Here is a 23,597-nt window from a genome sequence, read left to right as displayed (position 1 = left end):
TCTCTTCCCACGGCACCTTGCCGAGTCCGTTCCCACCCTAGGAGTCGTGAGTAGAAACTTTTAAAGAAACTTTTTGGCCACAGCTGCTGCCTGAAGCAGATGTGCATTTCATCCATGATAATTGAAATCAAATTTTCCACTTTGGAAATACTTTTAAGCAGAGTAGGTTTTTCAACTGCAAAAACACAAAATCAGTGACAGAAACCACTTAATTTCCCCATATCCAGATTTGGTTTTTTAGAATCTTGCTTGCTAGGTTTTAGTTTGTTATTTCAGATCCAGACAAGAACATTTTTGGATAAGTTTTCTAAAGGAAGTTTTTTATTTGATGAAATTTGCCATTGTAGAACTGACCTATTTTTTTTCAGTTGCTAGATGAACCCTAAAACTAGGTTAGACCAAAAAGAGCATTTATACATTACATAAAAGATAACTTGGATGGACTTTGTTCTCAGATTTTTTCCCTATTAAATAAATTCAGTGGTTCTCAAGCTAGATACCTGTGACTTTTTATAATTTATAACAATTTTTAGAGGCTCAGCACAATTTTCCTGGACTTTTTAAGTTATTGAGAGTCTATTGTAGCCTCTGTCAAAACCACACACGGAACAGCTCAGTTTTCCTATTCAAGCCAAGTATGAGGTTGGCTTCCAAAATACCAGATAACAAGGGGTGTGTTTTCTTTTAGTCTCTCTCTTTCCTTGTTTAATTCTGCCTAAATTCTCTTATGTTTTGCATTTTTACACAGCCCACGTAAGAGATTTTCCCCCCTGGGTTTTGAAGGAAGTGGTCTGTGAATTGGACTCTTAGGGATGTGATTAGTAACATACCTGTTCTAGAGGTTGTTTATGAAGGAGCACGTTGTGAGAAGGGCAGCAGCTGCTGGCCGGCTCTGGTGAGTCATGAGGGGCGCGTGTGAAAATTCCAGGTTCAATACAGGGAGTAATACCGACTCCAGTAAGTGCTGTGCTTCCCAGTCGGTGCAGTGAAGTAGTGCTGGGTCCCAGGGGCTGGAGGGTTCAGTCTTTTTCATTTAGCCTGGGCTGGCCACACAAGGAAGAGCCTCAGAGTAGGACATAAGAAATGAGCCCCCGAGGCCTGACAGGCTGTAGACATTGTCCCGAGTCAGTGGACATTCCTAGTGAAAGCAGGGACCCTGGAGTCGGATAGACCTGGGTTTGAGTGTCACTTCTCCACTTCGTGGTTATGGGGGACTTTGGGGTAAGTTGTATCTCAGCGCCTTGGGAGATCATAGCACCTTCCTCATACGGTTGCTCTGAAGATAAAGTGAGATAAAGGAGGTAAAGTGCTTTTTCATATCATTGGCTTTCAGTTATTATGAACAGTTATTAACTGTTACCTAGGAGCTGTTGCTTCCTGATGCCTGTCTTGCCTGCGTTCGTGTGGGCCATTGCAGGGACGCAGCCTGGTGCTGTGAGCCAAGGGGGCACTACTGAAGGTGCAGAGAATGTCGGACTTTGTAGACGCCTCGGTGGAGGTGGTATTGCCTGATGACAGGATTGTTGCAAGTCCTGAATCCTGCTACCCGGACATCTTTGAGTACTAGGTCCTTCGTTAATCTAGAAGGAGAAATATAAATGAGGTCTTTTGACCTTGAACTTTAGGATTGGGATACATGCTAGATCTGCAGTGTGCCCAGAGTCCTGTAGGTTCCAAAATCCTATCTCGTCAGCATCTTAACGTTGCCCAGACTTGGAGAAGCTGGGTCAAGCTGATGACCTCATACCTGAAGTACAACGGTCGCAGTGGCAGTTTGTTAATTTGCTGTGAAAACTATTACTGGCAAGATGTCCCTGAGGGCTTGCCGCCACTTTCTTGCTTCCTGAAGAAGAACCATGGGGGAGGCTTAAACTGATAAAAAAAGTTTCATTGTAGCCCTTGCTGACGTAGCTCAGTGGATTGAGTGCCGGCCTGCGAACCAAAGAATCACGGTTCGATTCCCAGTCAGGGCACATGCCTGGGTTGCAGGCCAGTTCCCAGCAGGGGACGCGGAGAGACAACCATACATTGATGTTTCTCTCCCTCTCTCCTTCTCTTCTCCGCTAAAGATAAATGGGTGGAATCTTTAAAAAAAAGTTTCATTGTAAACTAGGGACTGAGTTATGGCATGTAAGTATTTACAGGCTTCAAGCTTTACAACAGAGGTCTGACCTGAGGCTGAACCAAATGACTATCTGTTAATTTAATAATTTTCTTTCCTGGATCATGTGGGATGAGTGGGACCAAGGGCTTTCTCTTTCTGATTCTTGTTTTTTGCTCTCTCTCTCTGAAGGACACTACTTCTTTGTAGTGTATGTGCTCCCGAAGCAAGCACTAAAGGGCACTACTTTTTTTGATGAGGGATTTTTAATGCACTTGGTATAGTTTTATTCCAACTGAGTTGGTGTTTTTCTTCTTTGGGTGACTTTCCTCTTTTTCTATCTCATCTGTAGCTTGAACATAACGTGCCTGGGCTCTGTGTGTGTCGCGCAGTATCCGCGCACCCTGCCGGAACTTTATTTGCATCTCTTGAAGCCTTCTGGAGGCGATGCAGTTCATAGCCCTCAGGAGCACGTCTGAGACTTCCCTCTCCTCCTTTCTCTCACACCCTGGATACTCGAAGCTCCTCATCTGACAGGCCCTCCCCGCCACCGCCGCCCCCCCCCCCCTTCCCCAAACACTTCTGCACAGTCAGCCTACTCACAGGCTTTTCTGTTTCTTACTTTGCTTACATGCTTTTGAATGCCTTTTCCTTTCCAGTCATTGCCAGAATTTTCCTCAGCGATGGAAAGAGCCTAGAAATGGACACAGTAAGCAGCAATAGCGGCCCATCTCGCTGCCTTCCCTCATCTCTGGGTGATGCTGCCTTTCTCGGGTCCCCATCCTCCTGCTGCAGGGAGCTGGACTGGCTAAGAAAGAATTCCCCAAATACCTCATGGGGAAGGCGGGAGGGGAAGCTGAGAGGGACGAAGCTACAATTATTTTAATAAAGGAAAGTGAGGGTGGATGGAATAGTTGGTGGTTATTCCTTTACTTACCTGTCCATCCACTTACTCAGTAATCATTTATTGAGCACCTGTCATATGCTAAGAATAGAGAGGGAAATAAGACACTGTCCTGTTTTTCATGGAGCTCCAAGTCTAGGGTGGGCAGTGGGGTGCTGGAGCCAATAATCACCCACTTACTTGCAAGAGATGTTTATTAAATTTTTAGGAATTTTGTGAGTCAGCTCTTAAATACAGCTCTTATTAAAAATTAAATGATGTAACTTAATTATATTAGAAACAAGTGTAATAAATATTCAAAACTCATCACTTTCTAATTATTCTATTATGGTCTGTGTCTCCGAGATTATGTCTCTCGTGTCCATGTGGTGGAAATGCCACATGGTGAGGTAGTGACGTGCTGCGGCACATTCTTCCCGACTCCGCGTAGTCAAGTGACCGTTGTGTTGGTAGCCTGAAATATGCTGTGGTGGGAGTAGTTACATCGTGGAAATTGGCAAAGGCTAAAAATCAGGGTTCCCTTCCTTGGCAAACAAGTGTTAAACGTTCACCAGCACATACTCTGTGGGGGAGGCAGAGAAGTAGGAGGTAATTACATTGATATACAGAGGGAAGCACAGAGTTCTGTGGGAACACACAAGAAGGGAAATTAATCTAGTGGGTAGCAGAGGGTGAAAGGGAAGACTTACAGCAAGAGGCTTGAAGGGCTGATAGGAATGAGCTGGACGTCTGGGCAATCAGTGGGGTAGGGCAAAAGAGTCTGGTGTATTTAGGCTATTGCAAGTAGTTTAGTTCTTCAGTAACAAGAAGTCTTCAGGGCAGGGATGGGATTCTGAAGGGCCAGGCTAGGTCTCTGAGATTTATTCTGAATGCAGCGAGGGGCCGTATTCCATGCTCACACTGACATTCTGTGAGGATCACTCTGGATTCTGAGAGGTTATTGTAGTCATCCAGACAAGAGGTCATGATGGCTTGGACTGAGGTTGTTGTGGCAGTGACGGAGTGGAGAGATATTAAAGGGACATAGGTTTGATAGGACTTAACGGTTGTATGTGGGGGGGGGGAGAGAGAGAGAGAGAGAAAGAGTATATCAAGGATGATATCCAAATTTTTGCTTTGGATAGGTGAGTGGGTGGTTGGTTATGCCTTGCAGACGGGGAGAATACAGGAAGAAGAGGAGGCTTGAAGGGGGCAGAGAGCACCAGTTTGGGGTATGTTGAGTATGACTTATTGTGCAAAATCTAAGTTTGGGGGCTAAAACATTGAACATGCAGATCTGGAATTTACAGCATAGGGGAGGGCAGGAAAAAAGGCTGTGGGAGGTGGTGTGCCATGGGAAGAGCTTCTAATATTTAGCATGTATATATTTTTATTTGTAAACTCTACAGTTAATATTTTATGTTTATTGATTTGTAGTTGAACTCTGAAGGCCAACTCTACTTTGGTTTTTAAATTTTTTAAATAGTTTATTTTCTATTGTATTTTTTTCCATTACATTTTCTTACCCTTTATACCCCCTCCCCCGACCCCCTGCACCCTTGGGTGGAAATTGCCGTCACTGCACTGTTTTGTTAGGGTTGGAGGCAGTGGTTGGGGCAGACTATCCTACTCAGCTCTACCACCAATTGTAAGGATAATTGAAAGGTTTTCAGGTCAGTTCAATGATGACAAATATGTCATAAGGGCCTATTGTGGGCATGGCTTTATGCTGGGCAGGCCAGGCCATTCAGGAGTCCTTGGATACATTGTCTTGCCCACCAGGGGTGTCAAACCCAGTGTGGGGGAGATGGGTGGTTAGGTGGGTACCATGAAAAGGGAAACATGGGGCAGTATTGTATGTGCCACTTGAGTTATAAGGCAGAAATACCATAGGAATTTCAGAAAGGCAGAGATAAGGACTGAAGTATTCAGAGGGCTTTACAGAGGAGGCAAAGCTTAGCTGGTTTTAGAAGAATGGGTATTTAGACTATGGGAAGGGAGAGTCTGTCTACAGTAGATAGTTCCTCTGCTCAGTATATAAGTGCCCAGTAAAAATTTAAGGGAGAGGAAGGGCCAGCATTTATATCCAGTCCAGGCCAAGGAGGGCTTTGGATACTAGACAAAAATTATGTCTTTATCCTGTAGGCTGATGATTTTTCAACTTTCTAGCTACAGAGTCCTTTGAAAGGACATCTTACAGGGACACCCAATATGCTGAACAAGTGGAAGCAGAGGGCTGTGACTGAGCCTCCAGCTTCTAACCTTCATGGACCCTGAAGAGATGTATGGGCAGTGAGGATCTGAAAGATGTGATCACAGTGATCTTTGAGAAGGGTCAGTTTCCTAGTGGAAGTATTTGGAGGGAGGGCATCTAGAGTGGAGAACAGCAGGTGAGAGGCCAAGGAAAAAAGAGAAGCAGAGAGTCCAGGAAGGAAGGGCCAGTCATGTTCATTGCTCTCATGGCTGTGGATCTTGACTATCTCATAGGCATGACTTCTTGCATAGCATCATTGAGGGTCTGAATTATGTCTGAACCAGTCCCCTGGCAGTCCCCTTTCTGTGGGTCGTTGTTGGCATTTTTACCTACTTGGCTGGAGGGATTACTGTACTAGGTTCACCATGGCACAGTGGTGGTTCATGTAGGTATGTTTAATAATAACAGGATAGTATGTGAACTTAATTAAACTTCTGGGCCAGATATGTGGTGGTTTGACAAAATTGACTAGTTTGATGTGTTCTGATTCTGTGGGGAGTAGAAATTTCTTTGATGATTATTTCTGTATACTTCTTTTTTTTCATTTCTCTTCTTTTTTTAAAATATATTTTATTGATTATACCATTACAGTTGTTCTATTCCCCCCCTTCATTCCCCTCCACCCGCACACTCCCTCCCCCACCATTCTCCCCCACCTTAGCTTATAACCACATCTCAAGTTCTTTAGATTCTATATTTCCCCCACTATTCTTGCCCTCCCCCCTATCTATTTTCTACCTACCATCTATGCTATTCTCTATACCTTCTCCCCCCTTCTCCTCCTCCCACTCCCCTGTTGCTAACCCTCCATGTGTTCTTCATTTCCATGGTTCCCCTCCTGATCTAGCTGTCCTCTTGGTTTGCTTTTGTTTTAGGTGTGGTTGTTAATAACTGTGAGTTTGCTGTCCTTTCACTGTTCATATTTTTCATCTTCTTTTTCTTAGATAAGTCCCTTTAGCATTTCATACAATAGTGGCTTGGTGATGATGAACTCCTTGAACTTGACCTTATCTGAGAAGCACTTTATCTGTCCTTCCATTCTAAATAAAAGTTTTGTTGGATAAAGCAATCTTGGCTGTAGGTCTTTGGATTTCATGACTTGGAATACTTCTTTCCAGCCCCTTCTTGCCTGTAAGGTCTCTTTGGAGAAATCAGCTGACAGTCTGATGGGAACTCCTTTGTAGGTAACTGTTCCCTTATCTCTTGCTGCTTCTAGGATTCTCTCCTTCATTTTAATCTTGGCTAATGTAATTATGATGTACCTTGGTGTTTTCCTTCTTGGGTCCAACTTCTTTGGGACTCTCTGAGCTTCCTGGATTTCCTGGAAGTCTCTTTCCTTTGCCAGATTGGGGAAGTTCTCCTTTATTATTTGTTCAAATATGTTTTCCACTCATGGCTGTTTCTTTCCCCCTTCTGGTACCCCTATAATCCGGATGTTGGAACGTTTAAAGATGTCCTGGAGGTTCCTAAGCCTCTCCTCATTTTTTTGAATTCTCATTTCTTCATTCCTTTCTGGTTGAATGTTTCGTTCTTCCTTCTGGTCCATTCCATTGATTTGAGTCCCAGTTTCCTTTCCATCACTATAGGTTTCCTGGACATCTCCCTTCATTTCAATTAGTTTAGCTTTCATATGTTCCTCTAATTTGTGACTATAATCAACCAGTTCTGTTAGCATCCTGATAAACAGTGTCTTGAATTGTGCTTCTGAGAGGCTGGCAATTTCTTGGTCACTGAGAGTTATCGGCCCTGGGACTTTGAGTTCTTCTTGCGCCATCTTTTGGGCTGTTCGTGCCTGTTCCGTAGCAGGATCGGAGCCCTAAGGTGTTCACTAGCGCAGGGCAACTAAGTCACTGGGTTGTGACACTGTATGTGGGGGTGGGGTCAAAGAGGGACTATGGTGTCCCGTCTCCTGTGTGCCGCCTGCCGCCGAGGCCCTCACCGGTGCCGCAGCTGCTGCCGTCACCAGGCCCACGTGTTTCGTCCCACTGCACGTGAGTGTGCCACCGCCGTCAGCCCTCGCCCCCTGGGGCCTGCGCAGTCTGTCTCACTGTGTGCGAATGTGCGACCGCGGTGAGTCTGCCCCACACCCCGACTGGTTCCGGGCTGCCTGAGTGCCTAGGTCAGAGGACCTGTCCTTCCCGACCCTGCTCGCTGCTGGCTTCACCTCTCTTACCGTCCCCATTGAATGGTTAGATGTAGTCGGACTTCTGTATAATTCAATTTTCTGTCCTTTGGCTGTGTCTTTGTTTCTCCAAACCTTTGTTGTATTCAAACTTGGTTGTGGGAGAAGGCACAGTGTTTCCACCTATGCCTCCATCTTGGCAGAAGTATTTCTGTATACTTCTATAGGAAAGAATTCTACAAGGATTCTGGCTGGCCCACCCCTCATACCACATCTATTATTTTTGACCCATTTGAATCTTAACTATGGCTCAACCTGAAAGTTGCTGCAACTCTGCGGACATCTGAGTGTGGATGAAGGCTCCATTGTTCAGCAGCCAGAGCTTCAGATATGGTGGAAGGGCCACATATAAGTTAACAATGACTGTGGACAAAACTGCTAGGCCTGTTGCCAGATCATGAAACTCTGAAGGCTGCATCACCTCGGTTGGGCTGGGTGAGAGTTCTTAAAGCCTGGCGTGGTCTTAATAGGGGCTGAGGCTTAAAGGTGGGTTGAAGCTGGAGTCAGTTCTTTAGTCTTGGAGAAATCAACCACTTTGTGCTTGGAGTAAGGGCATATACGGAGAGACATTTTTTAGCGGTAAACATCTCGGGGCTGCCCTGACTGGTCTAGCTCAGTTGGTTGGGCGTCCTCCCACAAAGCAAAAGTTGCTGGTCCCATTTCTGGTCGGGGCACGTGCGTGGGCTGTGGGTTTTGTCCCTGGACAGAGGCAACTGATTGATGTTCTTCTTTTGCATTGACATTTCTCTCCCTCTGTTTCTCCCCTCTCTGAAATAGATATTGAAAAAAAGTACCTTGTGGCTGAGTCTGCCTAGAGGTGTGTGTGATTTTGGCTGGGTCTGGATAGGGTGAAAAGTATGTCTTAGACCTTGAATTTTGGCAAGAGATGAGAGTATACCTCAGCATGGTCTGAGTTTCACTGGTGGGGAGGGGAATTTACCAGCCCTGTCTGGTACCAAGAACTGAGCATGCTGGGGATTGGGCCTTGAGAGAGTGGGATTGGGCTATCTGTTGGGGGTTAACTAGTTAAGTTCTGGCATGAATCGAGGGAGAAAGGTGTAGGAAAGGGAATGGTGGGATCTAGCAACTCTGTGTCTGAGTGTGTGATCCTAGGCTGAGGCATGTGTGTGCGTGTGCGTGTGCGTGTATGTATGGACTATATTGCCAGAGGGTATCGGCTGTGGTGTGAATAATTTGGGCTGATTCAAGTCAAGGACACCTGAGCTCAGATCCCATCTCTGACATTTATTATCTGTGACCTTGTACAAGATTCTTAACTTCTCTGAGCCCTCAGATCCTCTCTTTTCTCAACTTCCTGCTTCCTGGAAGGCCAGTGGGTTGCCAAGAAGCTTGTATCTTTTAGAAACGGGAGACCTCACTCCACACTTCCTGTGTCTTCACAGCCAAGCAGAGCAGGGGATGATTGAAACCCTGGGTTCCTTCTGATGTCAAGTCTTTCCTTCGCATCAAGGGTGGAAAGGGCTCTGACTAGAAGGGGGAAACCAGATGTCCCTTCCCCACCCAGCCCTCTAGTCATCATGTGGTTCTTTCAGGGACGCTTCAGTGTAAATTGCATTTTGAACTTTAATCCTCTGATAATAGACAATCTATTTTGTGTTTGAGACCTTTTGGTAAGCACAACATTATATTAACAAGGATATATTATTATTGGGCCATTCTGGTAGGCTGGAAATTATAAAAAAACAACAACACAAAAAGTGGGAGCAAGCCATCCCAGCTGCTAGTCACACTGGAGATTTTTGTCAGTGCTTCCAAAGTGGCTCTGTTTGGTCTACATTTATTCTATGTATGTGGAATGGAACTAAAGATGTTTGTTCACTGGGCTTTTATGAGCACTCATCTTGTTAGTTCCCTGTTAAAAACCTTCAGTGGTTCCCTGATTGATACCAAATTATATTGTCTCTTCCTGGCTTTTAAGTCTCTCTACAATTTGAAGATAACATTTATAATGAATATATGAGCAATGTTTTATAGTTTCTAGATTTATCCCAGGGATGCAAGCATGGTTTGGTATTAGAAAATGTGTTGGTATTATTTACCACATTAAAAGAATAAAGAGGAAAATTCATATGATCATCTCATTAGATTCACAGAAACATTTGATAAAATTCAACATAACTTTATGATTAAAAAATATACAAGGGAATTTCCTTAATTTGATTAAGGAAGGGCATCTACAAAAATCAAACAACAAACACATACAGTGGGGAAACATTAGAAACATCTTTAAAATCAGAAGGATGACAAGAATATTCATTAGTACACATTAGCCAGAGCAGAATTTCTTTCAAAAAGAAATTAGAGCCCTAAGAATTAGAGAAGAAGGAAAACAACTCTTGCATTATATGCAAGTAATATGATTGTTTATACAGAACAACTAATAAAATCTTTTGACAAATAATTAGAAATAGAAACGTTTGGTAGGTGATTGGATATAAGATCAGTTTGCAATAATCAGTTGCATTTTATAAACCATAATAATCAGAAAATATAATCTAAAAGATAATAAAGATACCATTATTAAAAGTACCATTAAAGATACCATTATTTAAAATTATTAATAAAGATACTGATTATTAAAGATACCATTTCCATTATAAAATGGCAACAAAAACCATAAGGTACTTAGTCATATATTTGTAAGGTCCTCATATAGAAAAATATAAAAATTTGAGTCACAATAAAGAGGACCTAAATAAATGGAAAGATATTTTATGTTCATGCATAGGAAGACATAATATCAGAAAAGTGTAAGTTCCATTCAAATTGATCTATAAATTCAATGCAGTTTCTTTCCAGATCCCATCACAGTCTTTCAAGGAACTTGACAAGCTGATGCTAAAATTTGTGTGACAGAGTAAAGAGACTGGAACAGTCACCTCATCTGAAGAGTAGTAATAGGACTGCGGACTTGTTCTATCGGATATCAGGCCTTATTATGAAGTTGCAGAAATGATGTGTTACTGGTACAGAGACAGATAAACTGACCAGTGGAATAGGTTAGAGTGTCCAGAAACAGATTCCTATATATTTGGAACTTTAGTATGTGACCTAAGGTGGCATGATAGGTGAGTAGGAACAGCAAGAAGTATTCAATAAGTGGAACTTAGGTGAAAAAAAATAGATCCCTGTTTCACATCATAACACAAAAATCAACATAAGCTAAAATAAGGGAATATAAAAGATAGTGATATAAAATAAAAAAATCTTTCTGGCCTTGGAGTAGGGAAGGACACTAACTATAAAACAAACTATGCTTGTGGGGTTTCTTACATGAAGTTTTTCATCTTTATTGGGTATTCCCACTTCCTAATCACAGTTTCAGCTTTGAGATTTTCTTTATCTCTTTAAACGCATAGCTCTAATCATCTGCCTCTGTGCATTTCTTTATAGTATTGTCTTGTGCCCGCCTAAGTTCTTTGCACATCTATACACAGTCCCACAGTTCAGACGTCTGTGGCTTACATTTGCCACACCGAAGGAAGGAGGCCGAAGGGGTCTGGCATGCATATTTGAATGTCACAAATCCCAGTGTGACATCTACGGAGATTCTCAGGCCTCTGGAACATTCTCTTAATTACGGTATTCCCTTTCTCAAGCCAGTTTGCAAAGCTAGGTAGTAGCACGGACAGAGGCAAAGGGAAAGGCAAAGGAAACTACTCTTACTGTCTTGGAGTTAGAGTTGGAGTGAATTGTGGGTCCCCAGTTCTACAGATGTGGAGAAGGTTTTGTTTTGCTACTAGCAAAGCAAAGCTTAGCCTTGTCCTAACACAGGTGACTCCAAGGTTCCAGACTAGACCATGGACCTGAATAATTTCATCAGTCTGGGGAGAAAGTCCTTTTTTGCTCATTCTTTTGATTCTTTCTCACTGACTTTAGACATGTTGCTTAGAAGTAGTTGGGATCTGAGTGTGTTTTTTCTTTGGTACAGAGGGCTTTGAGATTATAAATGACTCTTGCTAGTCACCACCTGCTCATTTAGCTCACATAGACAACCTTTCTTTTCATAACAAATTACAATCCCTTATCTTTGTATGGAATTATGGTTTTCCCAAAAGCATTTACTCTTGTGTCACTGTTCTCTATACCATAGCCAATGTGATCTTTCTGAAGCACAGATGTGTTCATCTGCTTCCTGCCCACTTCTCTGCTTAAAACCCTTCGATGGCTTCTCATGGTTCAGAATGAAATCCAAGCAACTTACCTTTTATTACACTGACTCTTCCGTCTTCTAGCCTTTTCTCTTGATAATCTCCTCTAGTTTTACTGAACTTCAGTACTTTGAACACACTTGACTCTTTTTCTATAGGTCTTTGAGCATACTGTTCCCTCTGCCAGAACACTTTCTATCTTCCTTTTTACCTGGTTAGTATATGAAGTTTTCCTTCAACATACCAGCATTGGGATAGTTGCCCATCCTTTGTGCTTCTTTAACTCTTACTGAATCATAATACTTACTTGGCTTTCTCCTCCATTGAGCTCAAAGTTTTGTGAAAGCAGAGTCTGTGCCTCGTTTATTATTGTGTTTCCCTTAAATTTAAATACAGTGCCTGGTACATAGTAGGCTCCATTAGATGTCGAATGAACAAACATCCCTGTAAATTGAGTGATATAGTCTCCCCCCACTCCTTACCCTGTTAGGGGATGGAAAGATGGCAGTTAAGGACATTGACACAGTCACAAAAGTGCTTGGTGGAAGAAGCTGAGCCAGGACCTGGCTTCTACTAGAGGAATGCATTTTACATTGAAAGATCCTGCAGAAATGCCCGACCCCAGTGCATTACTTCCCTGATGCGTCTGTGGTTACAAGAACAGGCTAACAGAGATGCCCCTGGTGGGTGGGAAAATGCACGGCCTTGTGGCAGTCAGGTGAATGGGTTTACCAACATGTGATCCTTTTTTTCCCTCTCCCACTTCCTTCCTGTTCACAGCATCAAGCTGAGCTCCCAGCCACCGATACAGGCTGGGGATGATGAGAAGAACCAGAGGACTATCACTGTCAACCCTGCCCACATGGGGAAGGCATTCAAGGTTATGAATGAACTGAGGAGGTACTTTTCCTATTTTGCCTGTGCCCTTTTGGAAGGAACTTCCTGGGTGAGCGTCATCAGGTTCTAATGAGTCAGGATACCACCTCCTAGTGAATTCTGACTCTTCTCCCCACCTGCCCCTGCCTTCCCCCACCTCAGATACTCACTTGGCTTCCTCTTTCAAAATCTGATTGAGACAAATGTCTCTCAGAAATCTCTTTTTCCTTTGTATTTAATGCCTATCATTTTAGTACTTCATCACAGGGGAAAAATCCTTTATGGTTACAGAAGTTCTGTTCATGAACTTGATTTTCAACTGAACCAGCTGTTTAAAGTTCAATAGAATGATTGCAACACCTACACACAATTGCAGATTCAAGATTGTGGATGCCATGCATTTTCTTTTGTCCTCTCTCATTCCTTGGTCTGAACTGTGCTTGTTAAGAGAGCCACATGAATGGAAGAATACCTAGTTTCTCAAATGCAGCTTAACTCTATAAAGAAAGAAATGAGATGCCAATGGACTCATTCTCTCTGAGCTGAATGGTGATGGGTGTTAAGGCTATTTATAAGGCCAATGTGCATGTATGATGAGCTTATTACAAGACAGGTTCAGGGCACTGAGCATATTTTTCTGTACAAAGCTTATGCACACAATCCCTTTATGAGAGCTCAGAACTTCTTTTGTCCATGCCATTATTTACTGCATACTTCATCCTATTATGAGCTATAATTGTTTATCTCTTTTTTTCTCGGTAGCTCATGCGTTACCTGAAGGCAGGGGCAACTTCTGAATTATTTTGATCTCTAGTAGCTACTTCATAGGAATGGAGGCACTGCATAGGCTCCGGGATGGAGGAGTGGGGGTAAAATGTAAAAAATGTAAATAGATCCGTGAAAATTATATTCTGTAGGACAAATAGGTGTTCTATGAAGGAGGAGTGCAGCAGGTACCTTCCAGAGGTGGTAAATGTGCAGTGATTATTTGCTCCTTAAAGTGTATTATGGAAGCAAATATGCTAACTGCAACTTTGGAGAATCCTTCCTAAAGGGGGTGATGCTTGAGATGAATTTTGAAGGACAAGAAGAATAAAGAATAAAAAGTGGTTAGGAAGAAGTATTCCAGGCAGAGAAAATGGCATGAGCAAATAAATGTAAGTATAGCTGAAGATATGCTTGTTGAGTAGGAGGTTGAACTATTAAACAAAAGTTCTATCTGATTCTACATTAGTTTCCTAATTTCTCCTTTCTGAAGGGCCCAGTCTTTGGCATAAAAATCAAGTAAAATTAAAATTTATCTTATCCCTACTGCTCAATTAAAAAAAATTTTGAATTATTTAAGTACAGTTTTCTGCCTTTTACTCCCATCCTAGCCCACTCCCCCAGCCCTCCCCACTTCCCTCCTGTTTCCACCCCACCTTGTGTTTGTCCATGTGTCCTTTATACTTGTTCCTGTAAACTCTTCCCCTTTTCCACTGAGATTCCCTCCCCTCTCCTCTCTGGACACTGTCAGCCTGTTCTCTGTTTCAGTGTCTTTGGTTATATTTTGCTTGTTTGTTTGTTTTGTTGTTAGGTTTCTGTTAAAGGTGAGATCATATGGTATTTTTCTTTCACCACCTGGCTTGTTTCGCTTAGCATAATGCTTTCCAGTTCCATTCATGATGTTGCAAAGGGTAGGAGCTCCTTCTTTCTTTCTACTGTAGAAAGAAAGAAGTAGCTCCTTCTATTGTGCAAATGTGCCATAGTTTTTTTATACATTCATTTACTGATGGGCACCTAGGCTGCTTCTACCTACTGCTCAATTTTTAATAAGCCTCCTGCCAGATTTCCTGGAAGCTCTGTCCATATTTGTCTTAGTCAGTGGTCAGTGATGATGTTCATGCCTGTGGGGTATGGTTCTCTTGTCACTAAAGAATTTTCTTTTGAAGTTCTTCATGTAGTTCCCTTGTGTGTGGCTTGTGCCCTTGGTCTGATTTAAGGCTTCAAGTTTCCAAATAAACAACCTAACTTTATACCTCATAGAATTAGAAAAAGAAGAAAAATAACTAAGCCTAAACTTAGCAGAAGAAAGGAAATAATAAAGATTAAAGCAGATATAAATGAAAGAGACTAGAGAAACAATAGAAAAAAATCAATAAAACCAAGAGTTGGTTTTTCAAAAAAAGGATAAAACCAACGTTTAGCTAGACTAACCAAGGAAATAGAAGACTCAAAATTATAAATGAAAGAAGAAACATTACCGCTGATACCACAAAAATACTAACGATCATAAGAGGCCATTGTGGATGATTATGTGCCAAGAAATTGTATAACCTAGAAGAAATGGATAAATTCTTGAAACATACAACCTTCCAAAAGGTTGACTAAATAAAAAAGAAGTAGAAAATCTGAATAGACCAATAATGATTAAGGAGATTGTATCAGTAACCAAAAATCTCCCAACAGAGAAAAGCCCATGACCAGGTGATTTCATTGGTACATTCTACCAAACATTCCAAGAAGAATAAATGCCAATCTTTCTCAAACTTTTCCAAAAACCTGAATAGAAGGGAACATTCCAAAACTTATTTTAATAAGGCCAGAATTATCCTGATACCAAAGCCAGATAAGGATAGTGCAAGGAAATAAAACTATAGGTCAATGTCCCTGATGAATAGTGATGCAGAAATTCTCAACAAAGTACTAGCAAACTGAATTCAACAGTACATTAAATAATAGATCACATACCATGATCAAGTGGGATTTAACTTTGGGATGCAAGGATATTTTAAGATATGCAAATCAGTAAGTGTGATAAACCACGTTAATAGAAAAATCAAATGATCCTCTCAACAGAGGCAGAAAAAGTGCTTCAGTACCCTTTCATGATTAAAACCCACCATACAAATTTGGCATAGAAGGAACACACCTCAGTATAATAAAAGCCAGATATGGCAAACCCACAGCTAACATCATACTCAGTGGTTGAAAGCTTTTCCTTTGAGGTCAGGAACAGGACAGGGGTATCCACTCTCACCGTACTGTTGAACATAGTATTGGAAGTACTAGCCAGAGCAAGGAAAAGAAATAAAAGGCATCTAGATCATAGAAGCAGAAGTTAAATTATGTGTGTTTTCAGATGACATGTCCAAACACAGAAGATGCTAAAGATTCCACCAAAAAAGTGTTAGAATAAACAAATTTGGTAAAGTTGCAGGATACAGAATCAACATACAAAAGTCAGTTGCATTTCTACACACTAGCAAGAAACTAAGGAAGAAATCAAGAACAACAATCCCATTTACAATAGCATAAAAACAATAAAATACCTAAGAATAAATTTAACAGAGGAGGTAAATGATGTGTGTACTGAAAACTGTAAGACATTGATGAAAGAGGTTGAGGAAGACATATATAAATGGAAAGATATTCTGTGTTTGTGAACTGGAAGAATTAGTATTGTTAAAATGTTAGTACTACCCAAAGCCGTGTATAGAGTTAGTGTAATTCTTATCAAAATCCTGGTGGCATTTTTCACAGAAATAGAGAAGTCAATCCAAAAATATGTATGGAACCACAAAAGACCTTGAATAGCCAGAGCAATCTTGCCAAAGAAGAGCAAAGCTGGAGACATCACACATCCTGATTTTAAACTATATTACAGTGCTGTAGAAATCAGAACAGTATGGCAGAGACACACAGACCAATGGAATTCGATTGAGAACCCAGAAATAAACCTATCTAATTTTTGGCAAAGGAGCCAAGAATTCTTGATGGGTAAAGGATAGTCTCTTAAAAAAATTACCGTATGTTAGGAAAACTGGACAGCCACATGAAAAAGACTGAAATTGGACCCTACTCACAAAAGTTAACTCAAAATTGATTGAAGACTTAAATGTTAAGACCTGAAATGATAAAACTCCTAGAAAAAAAAACAACAAGGAAAAAGCCCCTTGTCATTGGTTTTGGCAATGACTCTTTGGATATGACACCAAAAACACAAGCAACAAAAGGAAAAATTAACAAATGGGAGTATATAAAACTGAAAAGCTTCTGTGAGGTGAAGGTCAACAACAAAATGAGAAGACAAACTATAGAATGGGAGAAAATACTGGCAAATCATATATATGATTAATGTCCAAAATATATAAGGAACTCATACAACTGAATAGAAACACTAAATAATCTAATTAAAAACTAGGCAAAAGACCTGAATAGACGTTTTTGCAAAGAAGACATCCAGATGTCCAACAGATATGTGAAATGGACCTCAATATCACTAATCATGAGAAATGAAAATCAAAATCATGATGAGACATCACCTTATACTTGTTAGAATGGATATTATCAAAAAGACAAGAGGACATAAATGCTAGCAAGGATATGGAGAAAGGGAACCCTTGTGCACTGTTGGTGGGAATGTAAATTGGTATGGCCATTAATGAAAACAGTATGGAGGTTCCTCAAAAATTAAATATGTAACTACCATGTAGTCTATCAATCTACTTCTGGGTATGTATCTGAAGAAAAAATGGAAGGAAATCCCAGTATTTGCAACAACATGGATGAACCTGGAGGGTATCATGCATGTGAAATAAGCCAGTCAGAGAAAGACAAATACACTATGATCTCACTTGTATGTGGAATCTAAAGAAGCTGAACTCAGAGACAGAAAGTAGATTGGTGGTGGTTAGGGTCTTGGTGGGGTGTGGGAAATGAGATGTTGGTCAGCAGTACAGACTTCTAGTAATACGATGAATAAGTTCTGAGGATCTAATGTAAAATCTGGTGATTTTAGTTAGCAATACTGTATTGTATGCTTGAAAGTTGCTTAGAGATCAAAATAGGTGGTAACTGTAAGAGTTAGTTAACCAACTATGTGCATTATAACTAACCATTAACTATGTTAGTTAATAGATGTATTAACTAACCTAACTGTGGTAATCATTTCACAATACATGTACGTCAACCATTACATTGTATAGCTTAAACTTATATAGTGTTACATGTCTATTATATCTCAATAAAACTGAAAAAAAAAGATTCAAGATCTCTTACCAGACCTTGGAGAGTCGTAGCCAACTCCAGTAGCTGCTGGGAGGGAGGGAGAGCTTGGGGAGTAGGTATGCATGCAGAATCCTTCCTCTTCCAGTTACTAGCATTTTTCTTTTTGTTAAATAACTTAAAAAAGAAAGTCATCCTGCTATGTTCTTATTGCTTTTGGGGGAAGTTTCCATGTTTTTGCATCTTTCCCCAAAAGCATCTACTTGGATTTAACCTTGTCTGACACATCTGCTTCTTCTTTACCTTCCTATAAATCTGCATTTGCTAGTCTGTTCTGAGGAACATTTCCGTAAGATGCTCCGTGGGAAAAAAAGAGCTTGGAACCCAGATGAGTCTGAAAAATGAAGTATAAAACTGCTGTCCCTCACTCTGAGATTCATAATACATATCGGCCTATTAAAAACTCTGAGAAGTCCTGCAAAACACTTGTTTGAGGGTTCCCCTCACCTATTTGACCACAGAACCCTCTTTGGTTGTCATTATTATGTATAGACCAACTGTTTTATGAAATTTGTTTTGGAGAATACTGATGCTTTGCTGAAATTTAGGTGAATAATCTTTATTATTCAGGGTTTTCCAGAAAACCATATGCAGTTATATATGAGGATATTTTTTAAAATACGTTTTATTGATTATGCTGTTATAGTTGTCCCATTTTTCCCCTTCACTCCCCTCTACCCTGTATACCCCCTCCCACCCACATTCCCCCCTTTAGTTCATGTCCATGGGTCGTACATATAACTTCTTTGGCTTCTACATTTCCTATGTTATTCTTACCCTCCCCTTTCCTATTTTCTACCTACCATGTGTGCTACTTATTCTCTGTAACTTTCCCCCCACTCTCCCTCTCCCACTCCCTTGTTGATAACCCTCCATGTGATTTCCATTTCTGTGGTTCTGTTCCTGTTCTAGTTGTTTGCTTAGTTTGCTTTTGTTTTTGTTTTAGGTGTGGTTATTAATTATTGCAAGTTTGCTGTTATTTTACTGTTCATATTTTTAATCTTTTTTTCTTAGATAAATTCCTTTAACATTTTATGTAATAGGGGCTTGGTGATGATGAACTCCTTTAAGTTGGTTTTGTCTGAGCACTTTTATCTGCCCTTCCATTCTAAAGGAAAGCTTTGCTGGTTAGAGCAATCTTGGATGTAGGTCCTTGCCTTTCATGACTTGGAATACTTCTTTCCAGCCTCTTATTGCCTATAAGGTCTCTTTGGAGAAATCAGCTGACAGCCTGATGGGAACTCCTTTGTAGGTAACTGTTTCCTCTTCTCTTGCTGCTTCTAGAATTCTCTCCTTAATTTTAACCTTGGGTAATGTAGTTATGATGTGCCTTGGTGTGTTCCTTCTTTGGTTCTACTTCTTTGGGACTCTTTGAACTTCCTGGACTTTCTGGAAGTTTATTTGCTTTGCCAGACTGGGGAAGTTCTCCTTTATTATTTGTTCAAATAACTTTTCTACTTGTTGCTCTTCCTCTTCTCCTGCTGGTACCCCTATAATTCAGATGTTGGAATGTTTAAAGATGTCCTGGAGGTTCCTAAGCCTCTCCTCATGTTTTTGAATTCTTGTTTCTTCATTTTTTTCTGATTGGATGTTTCTTTCTTCCTTCTGGTCCACACCATTGATCTGAGTCCCAGTTTCCTTCTCATCACTATTGATTCCCTGTACATTTTCCTTTATTTCACTTAGGATAACCTTCATTTGTTCATCTAATTTGTGACCAAATTCAACCAATTCTGTGAGCATCTTGATTACCAGTGTTTTGAACTGTGCGTTTGATAGGTTGGCTATCTCTTCATCACTTGGTTGTATTTTTTTTTTTGGAGCTTTGATCTGTTCTTTTGTTTGGGTCATTTTTTTTTGTTTTTGTTTTGATGTACCTCTTACTTAGTGAGGGGCGGAGCCTTAGGTATTCACCTGCCCGGGGCAACCCAGTTGCTGTGTTGTGACGCTGTATGTGGGGAAGGGTCCAAGAGGGAACAATGGCACTTGCTTTGCTCTCTGCTAGAGTTCAGTCACTCCCCCCACTTCCCATACACAAATTGGGCCCTTCTGGTGCTGGTTCCAGAGTGGGTGGGCCTGTGTACATTCTAGGACCCTGTGGGGCTCTCCAGTGAACTCTTCTGTGAGGCTGGGAGTTTCTCCCACTGCCGCCTCAACTCTCACAGGTGTTTTCAGTCAGTGGTTTGAAGCTTTATTTCCCCAAGCTGGAGCCCTGGGTTGCGTAGTCCATCCTGCCCCCAAGTTGTTTCTCCCACTTTATCTGAGCACGAATGTGGGACCATCAGGTCTGTAATCTGTTGCTTCGCTGGGTCTGCCAGCCACCATCTTACCCACCCGGGTCCTCCAGCTGCCCCCGCGAGTCCTCTCCGCCTAGCTGCCGGACTCTGCCCCTCCTACCAGTCAGGATGAATGTGTCTTCTTTAACTCCTAGGTTGTCAGACTTCCATACAGTTCGATTTTCTGTCAGTTCTGGTTATTTTTTGTTTTTTTAAGTTGTTGTTGTCCTTCTTTTGGTTGTGTGAGGAGGCACAGTGTGTCTATGTACACCTCCATCTCGGCTGGAAGTCCATACATGAGGATATTTATCATAGGAATTGGCACATGTGGTTATAGAGGCTGATATTCCCACAATCTGCTGTTTGAAAGCTGGAAACCAGGAAAGCCAGTAGTATAATTCAGTCTGAGTCCAAAGGTCTGAGAAACAAGAGCCACTGGTGCAAGCCCTGCAGTCCAAAGGCCTGAGCACCAGGAGCTCCCGCGTCTGAGGGCCGGAGAAGACGGACAGTTTAGCTTCACGAGAGAGAATTCCTCTCCTTCTGTTCCATTCAAGCTGTCTGTGCTGTCTGCCGTGGGTTGGATGATGCCCACCTGGGTAGGTGAAGGCAGTCTTGTTTTCTCAGACTAGCAATTCAAATGCTAACCTTCTCTGGAGAAACCTTCACAGGCAGGGCCAGAAATAATGTCTTATCAGCCTTCTGGGCATCCCTTAGCCCAGTTAGGTTGACACATAAAATTATCATAATCTTGTTCTTTCTCTCTTTATTTTTCAAATGGACCATAATTTATGTATATTTTGGCTGAGAAAATTTTAGATCAAGTTTAGACATGGATTTCCTTCATTTTTCTGCTAATTTTTAATCATTTTTCTTTTATTATATTTTTGGTGAAATGAATATATTAAGTTATAGAAAACTTAGAAAATACAGGTGAGCAAAAAGTCATTTATATATAGCCTTGGCTGGTGTAGCTCAGTAGATTGAGTGTGGGCTGTGAACCAAAGGGTCACTGGTTTGGTCCCCAGTCAGGGCACATGCCTGGGTTGTGGGCCAGGTCCCCATTGTGGGCCACGTGAGAGGCATCCACACATTGATGTTTCTCTTCCTCTCTTTCTCCCTCCTTTCCCCTCTCTCTAAAAATAAATAAAACATGTAAAAATTTTTACAAAGTCATCTATAATTATAATACAATGGTAACGATTTTTAACACTGGGGAGAATATATTTTTTCTTTAAAATACTTGTATATCTCAACTAGATTTTTCCTTTTACCACTATATTGTACAAGTTTTTCTATATCACTAACTCTTCTACAATATTATTTTAAGTGATGAATGATATTCTACTTTTGGTTTATTTTTGTAAACAGTTGTCCCGTTCTTGGATGTTTAGGTTTTCTAAGCCCCCAGGAGCAGAACACTTAAGCTGGTTGCGTGTGGAGCCACATAGCATGGTGGTCACCAGCATGGACTCCGGAGCCAGCCAGCCTGGTTTCAAGTCTTGGTTCTGGTACTGAATGGCTATGTAACCTGGACAAGTTAATTAATTTCCCTCACCTCATTTTTGTCAACCCTAAAATGAGGCTAATAATAGTTCCAGTTCAGCTGGCTTGTTAAGAGGATTAATGAGTAAAGTGCTTAGAACAGTGATAGCACATATATTATTGTTGTTAAATCTTGTGCACATTCATGGTTATTAATGTCAAATTAATTCCTAGAATTGCCAATTGCAACAGCATGTAGAATGCTAGTAATCCTCCTCCTCCTCCTCCTCCTCCTCCTCCTCATCAATACCTATCTTTGGATGTTGTTATGAGGCCTCTGCACAAAGGGAACCTTCCGTAAAGTGTTAGCTCTTCTGACGATGATGATTTGCTACGAGCACTAGGAATATGGAATAGGAGTTATAGGAATATGGCAGTAGATCTGTGACTTGAGGTCTTGCCCTTATCGAAACTTGCATTCTAGTGGTGTTTAAAGATGATGTCAAATTCTAAGATATTTAAATGGCTCATTTTAAAAATTAGAGTGGAGTGCTCTCTTCAGCGGCACATATACTAAAAACGAGAGTGGAATGGGTGAGGCCATGAGAGAAGGACCTGAAAAAACTTTATTGATCTGTGTGAGTTTAGTGGGAACTGGAGAGAGACCTACTTTATTTTGATGCCAGCCTGGGTAAACCATCTCACCATTCAGGGATTAAGCTAATGAAATGTTCCATATTTCAGGGACCTAGGGTTATTTCTTGCATTGTTTTCACATTCTCCTCTCCCAATTTTAAGCTATTTTACTTTAAGCACACATGTTCTTTGCCATTTATGGATCACACAATTCATGAGTTTCCTATTCTTTTTACTTCCATAGTGGAGAGTGGGCTGTCGGCATGGTAACCACCCAATCTTCCTCCTCTTTCTGTGATTCATAGCTCTGTTCTATACGACAAACAGCTGCTTCTGGGCAGCAGAGCACTAATGGCTCTTTGGCTCCTGACTCTCCAGCCAGCGATAGGGTATATGGTCCTTTTTTGGAATAATACACCCTGACCAGGTCTGAAAAGGAGATAGCCTTTCCTAGGTCATCCTGACAGTTCTAACCTCTCATTTCACCATTGAAAACAGTTGTCTGTCCTCATTTTTGTTTGGTGGGCTGCCACTGTGCCTTTAGTAGTGGAGTAGCTATGTTAGCACATTGATTTTATCTTCTTTTTTCCAGTACCAGCTTTATCAAGATGTACTTCACGTGCCATACAATTCATGCATTTAAAGGATACAGTTTAATGACTTTTAGTGTACTCACAGTCATGCAACCAAGAATCAATTTTAGGACATTTTTATCACTCCTGAAATCCTGTCTAGTTTAACAGTAATCCCCCCGTTTTCCCTGTCCTCCCTGCCCGCCCCACAAACCCCCCAGCTTAGGCAGTTACTAATCTACTTTCTGTCTCGATAGAGTTGCCTGTTTTGGAATCATAATATATGGGTTTTGGTGACTGGCTTCCTTCATTTAGCAGCTGCACCATTTTGCATTTCTACCCCCAGTGTATGAAAGTTCCAGTTTCTCCATATCCTTAGCAACACCTGTTTTTTATTATAGTCACCCTGGTGTGTGTTAGGTGGTATCTCCGTGTGGTTTTGATTTGTATTTCTCTGATGACTAATGTTGTTGAGCATCTTTTCATTGATCATTGGCATTTCTCTATCTTATTTGGAAAAATGTCTCTCTAGATCAATTGCTTATTTTAAAATTGTATTATATGTCTACTTATCTTGAGTTGTGTTCAAATTCTTTATATATTTTATATACAAAGCTCTTATATAAATGATTTGAAAAGATATTCTTTCTTTCTGTATGTTGTCTTTTCACTTTCTGATGTCCTTTGAAGCAAAAAGTTACAAATTTTAATATCTAATTTATGCTTTTATTTGTTTGTGCTTTTGGTGTCCTATCTAACAAAGCATGATCTTATCTAAAGTCAAGAAGATTTACCCCTATGTTTTCTTCTAAGAGTCTTATAGTTTTAGCCCTTAAATTTAGGTTTTGATCCATTATGAGCTAATTTTTATATATGATGTGAGGTAGGAGTCATATTTCATTTTTTTGCCTGTGACTATCCAGTTGTCTGAGTACCATTTGTTGAAAAGACTATTCTTTCCCACTTGAATGGCCTTGGCACAATTGTCAAAAATTAATTGACCATCGGCTTCCGGTCAAGATGGCAGTGTAGGTAAATGTGGTACTCACATCCTCCCACAACCACATCAAAATTACAACTAAACTACAGAACAACCATAATTTAGAACTCCCTGAAA

At 40.9% G+C, this 23,597-nt stretch overlaps 1 protein-coding gene across 5 annotated transcripts in view; it reads left to right on the top strand.

Annotated features, from left to right (window-relative positions):
• KLHL3 (kelch like family member 3) overlaps window positions 1-23,597 on the top strand; it is a 115,393-nt gene that overhangs the window by 5,230 nt on the left and 86,566 nt on the right. Inside the window, exon 2 of one of the 5 annotated variants that reach the window (XM_037060975.1) lies at window positions 12,373-12,492. The exons of 1 other annotated variant lie outside the window; for it this stretch is intronic. In XM_037060975.1, coding sequence (XP_036916870.1) covers window positions 12,373-12,492 — 120 coding nt within the window. Of the gene's footprint in view, window positions 1-12,372; window positions 12,539-23,597 lie in introns of those variants that run through there. 3 more of the 5 variants (XM_037061006.1, XM_037060995.1, XM_037061012.1) reach the window with 3 other exon arrangements.

Source organism: Sturnira hondurensis, unplaced genomic scaffold, assembly GCF_014824575.4.
Source record: "Sturnira hondurensis isolate 20B ecotype Veracruz unplaced genomic scaffold, ASM1482457v3 Scaffold0001120, whole genome shotgun sequence".
Taxonomy (NCBI): Eukaryota; Metazoa; Chordata; class Mammalia; order Chiroptera; family Phyllostomidae; genus Sturnira; species Sturnira hondurensis.
This window is presented reverse-complemented; position numbering and strand designations above follow the sequence as displayed.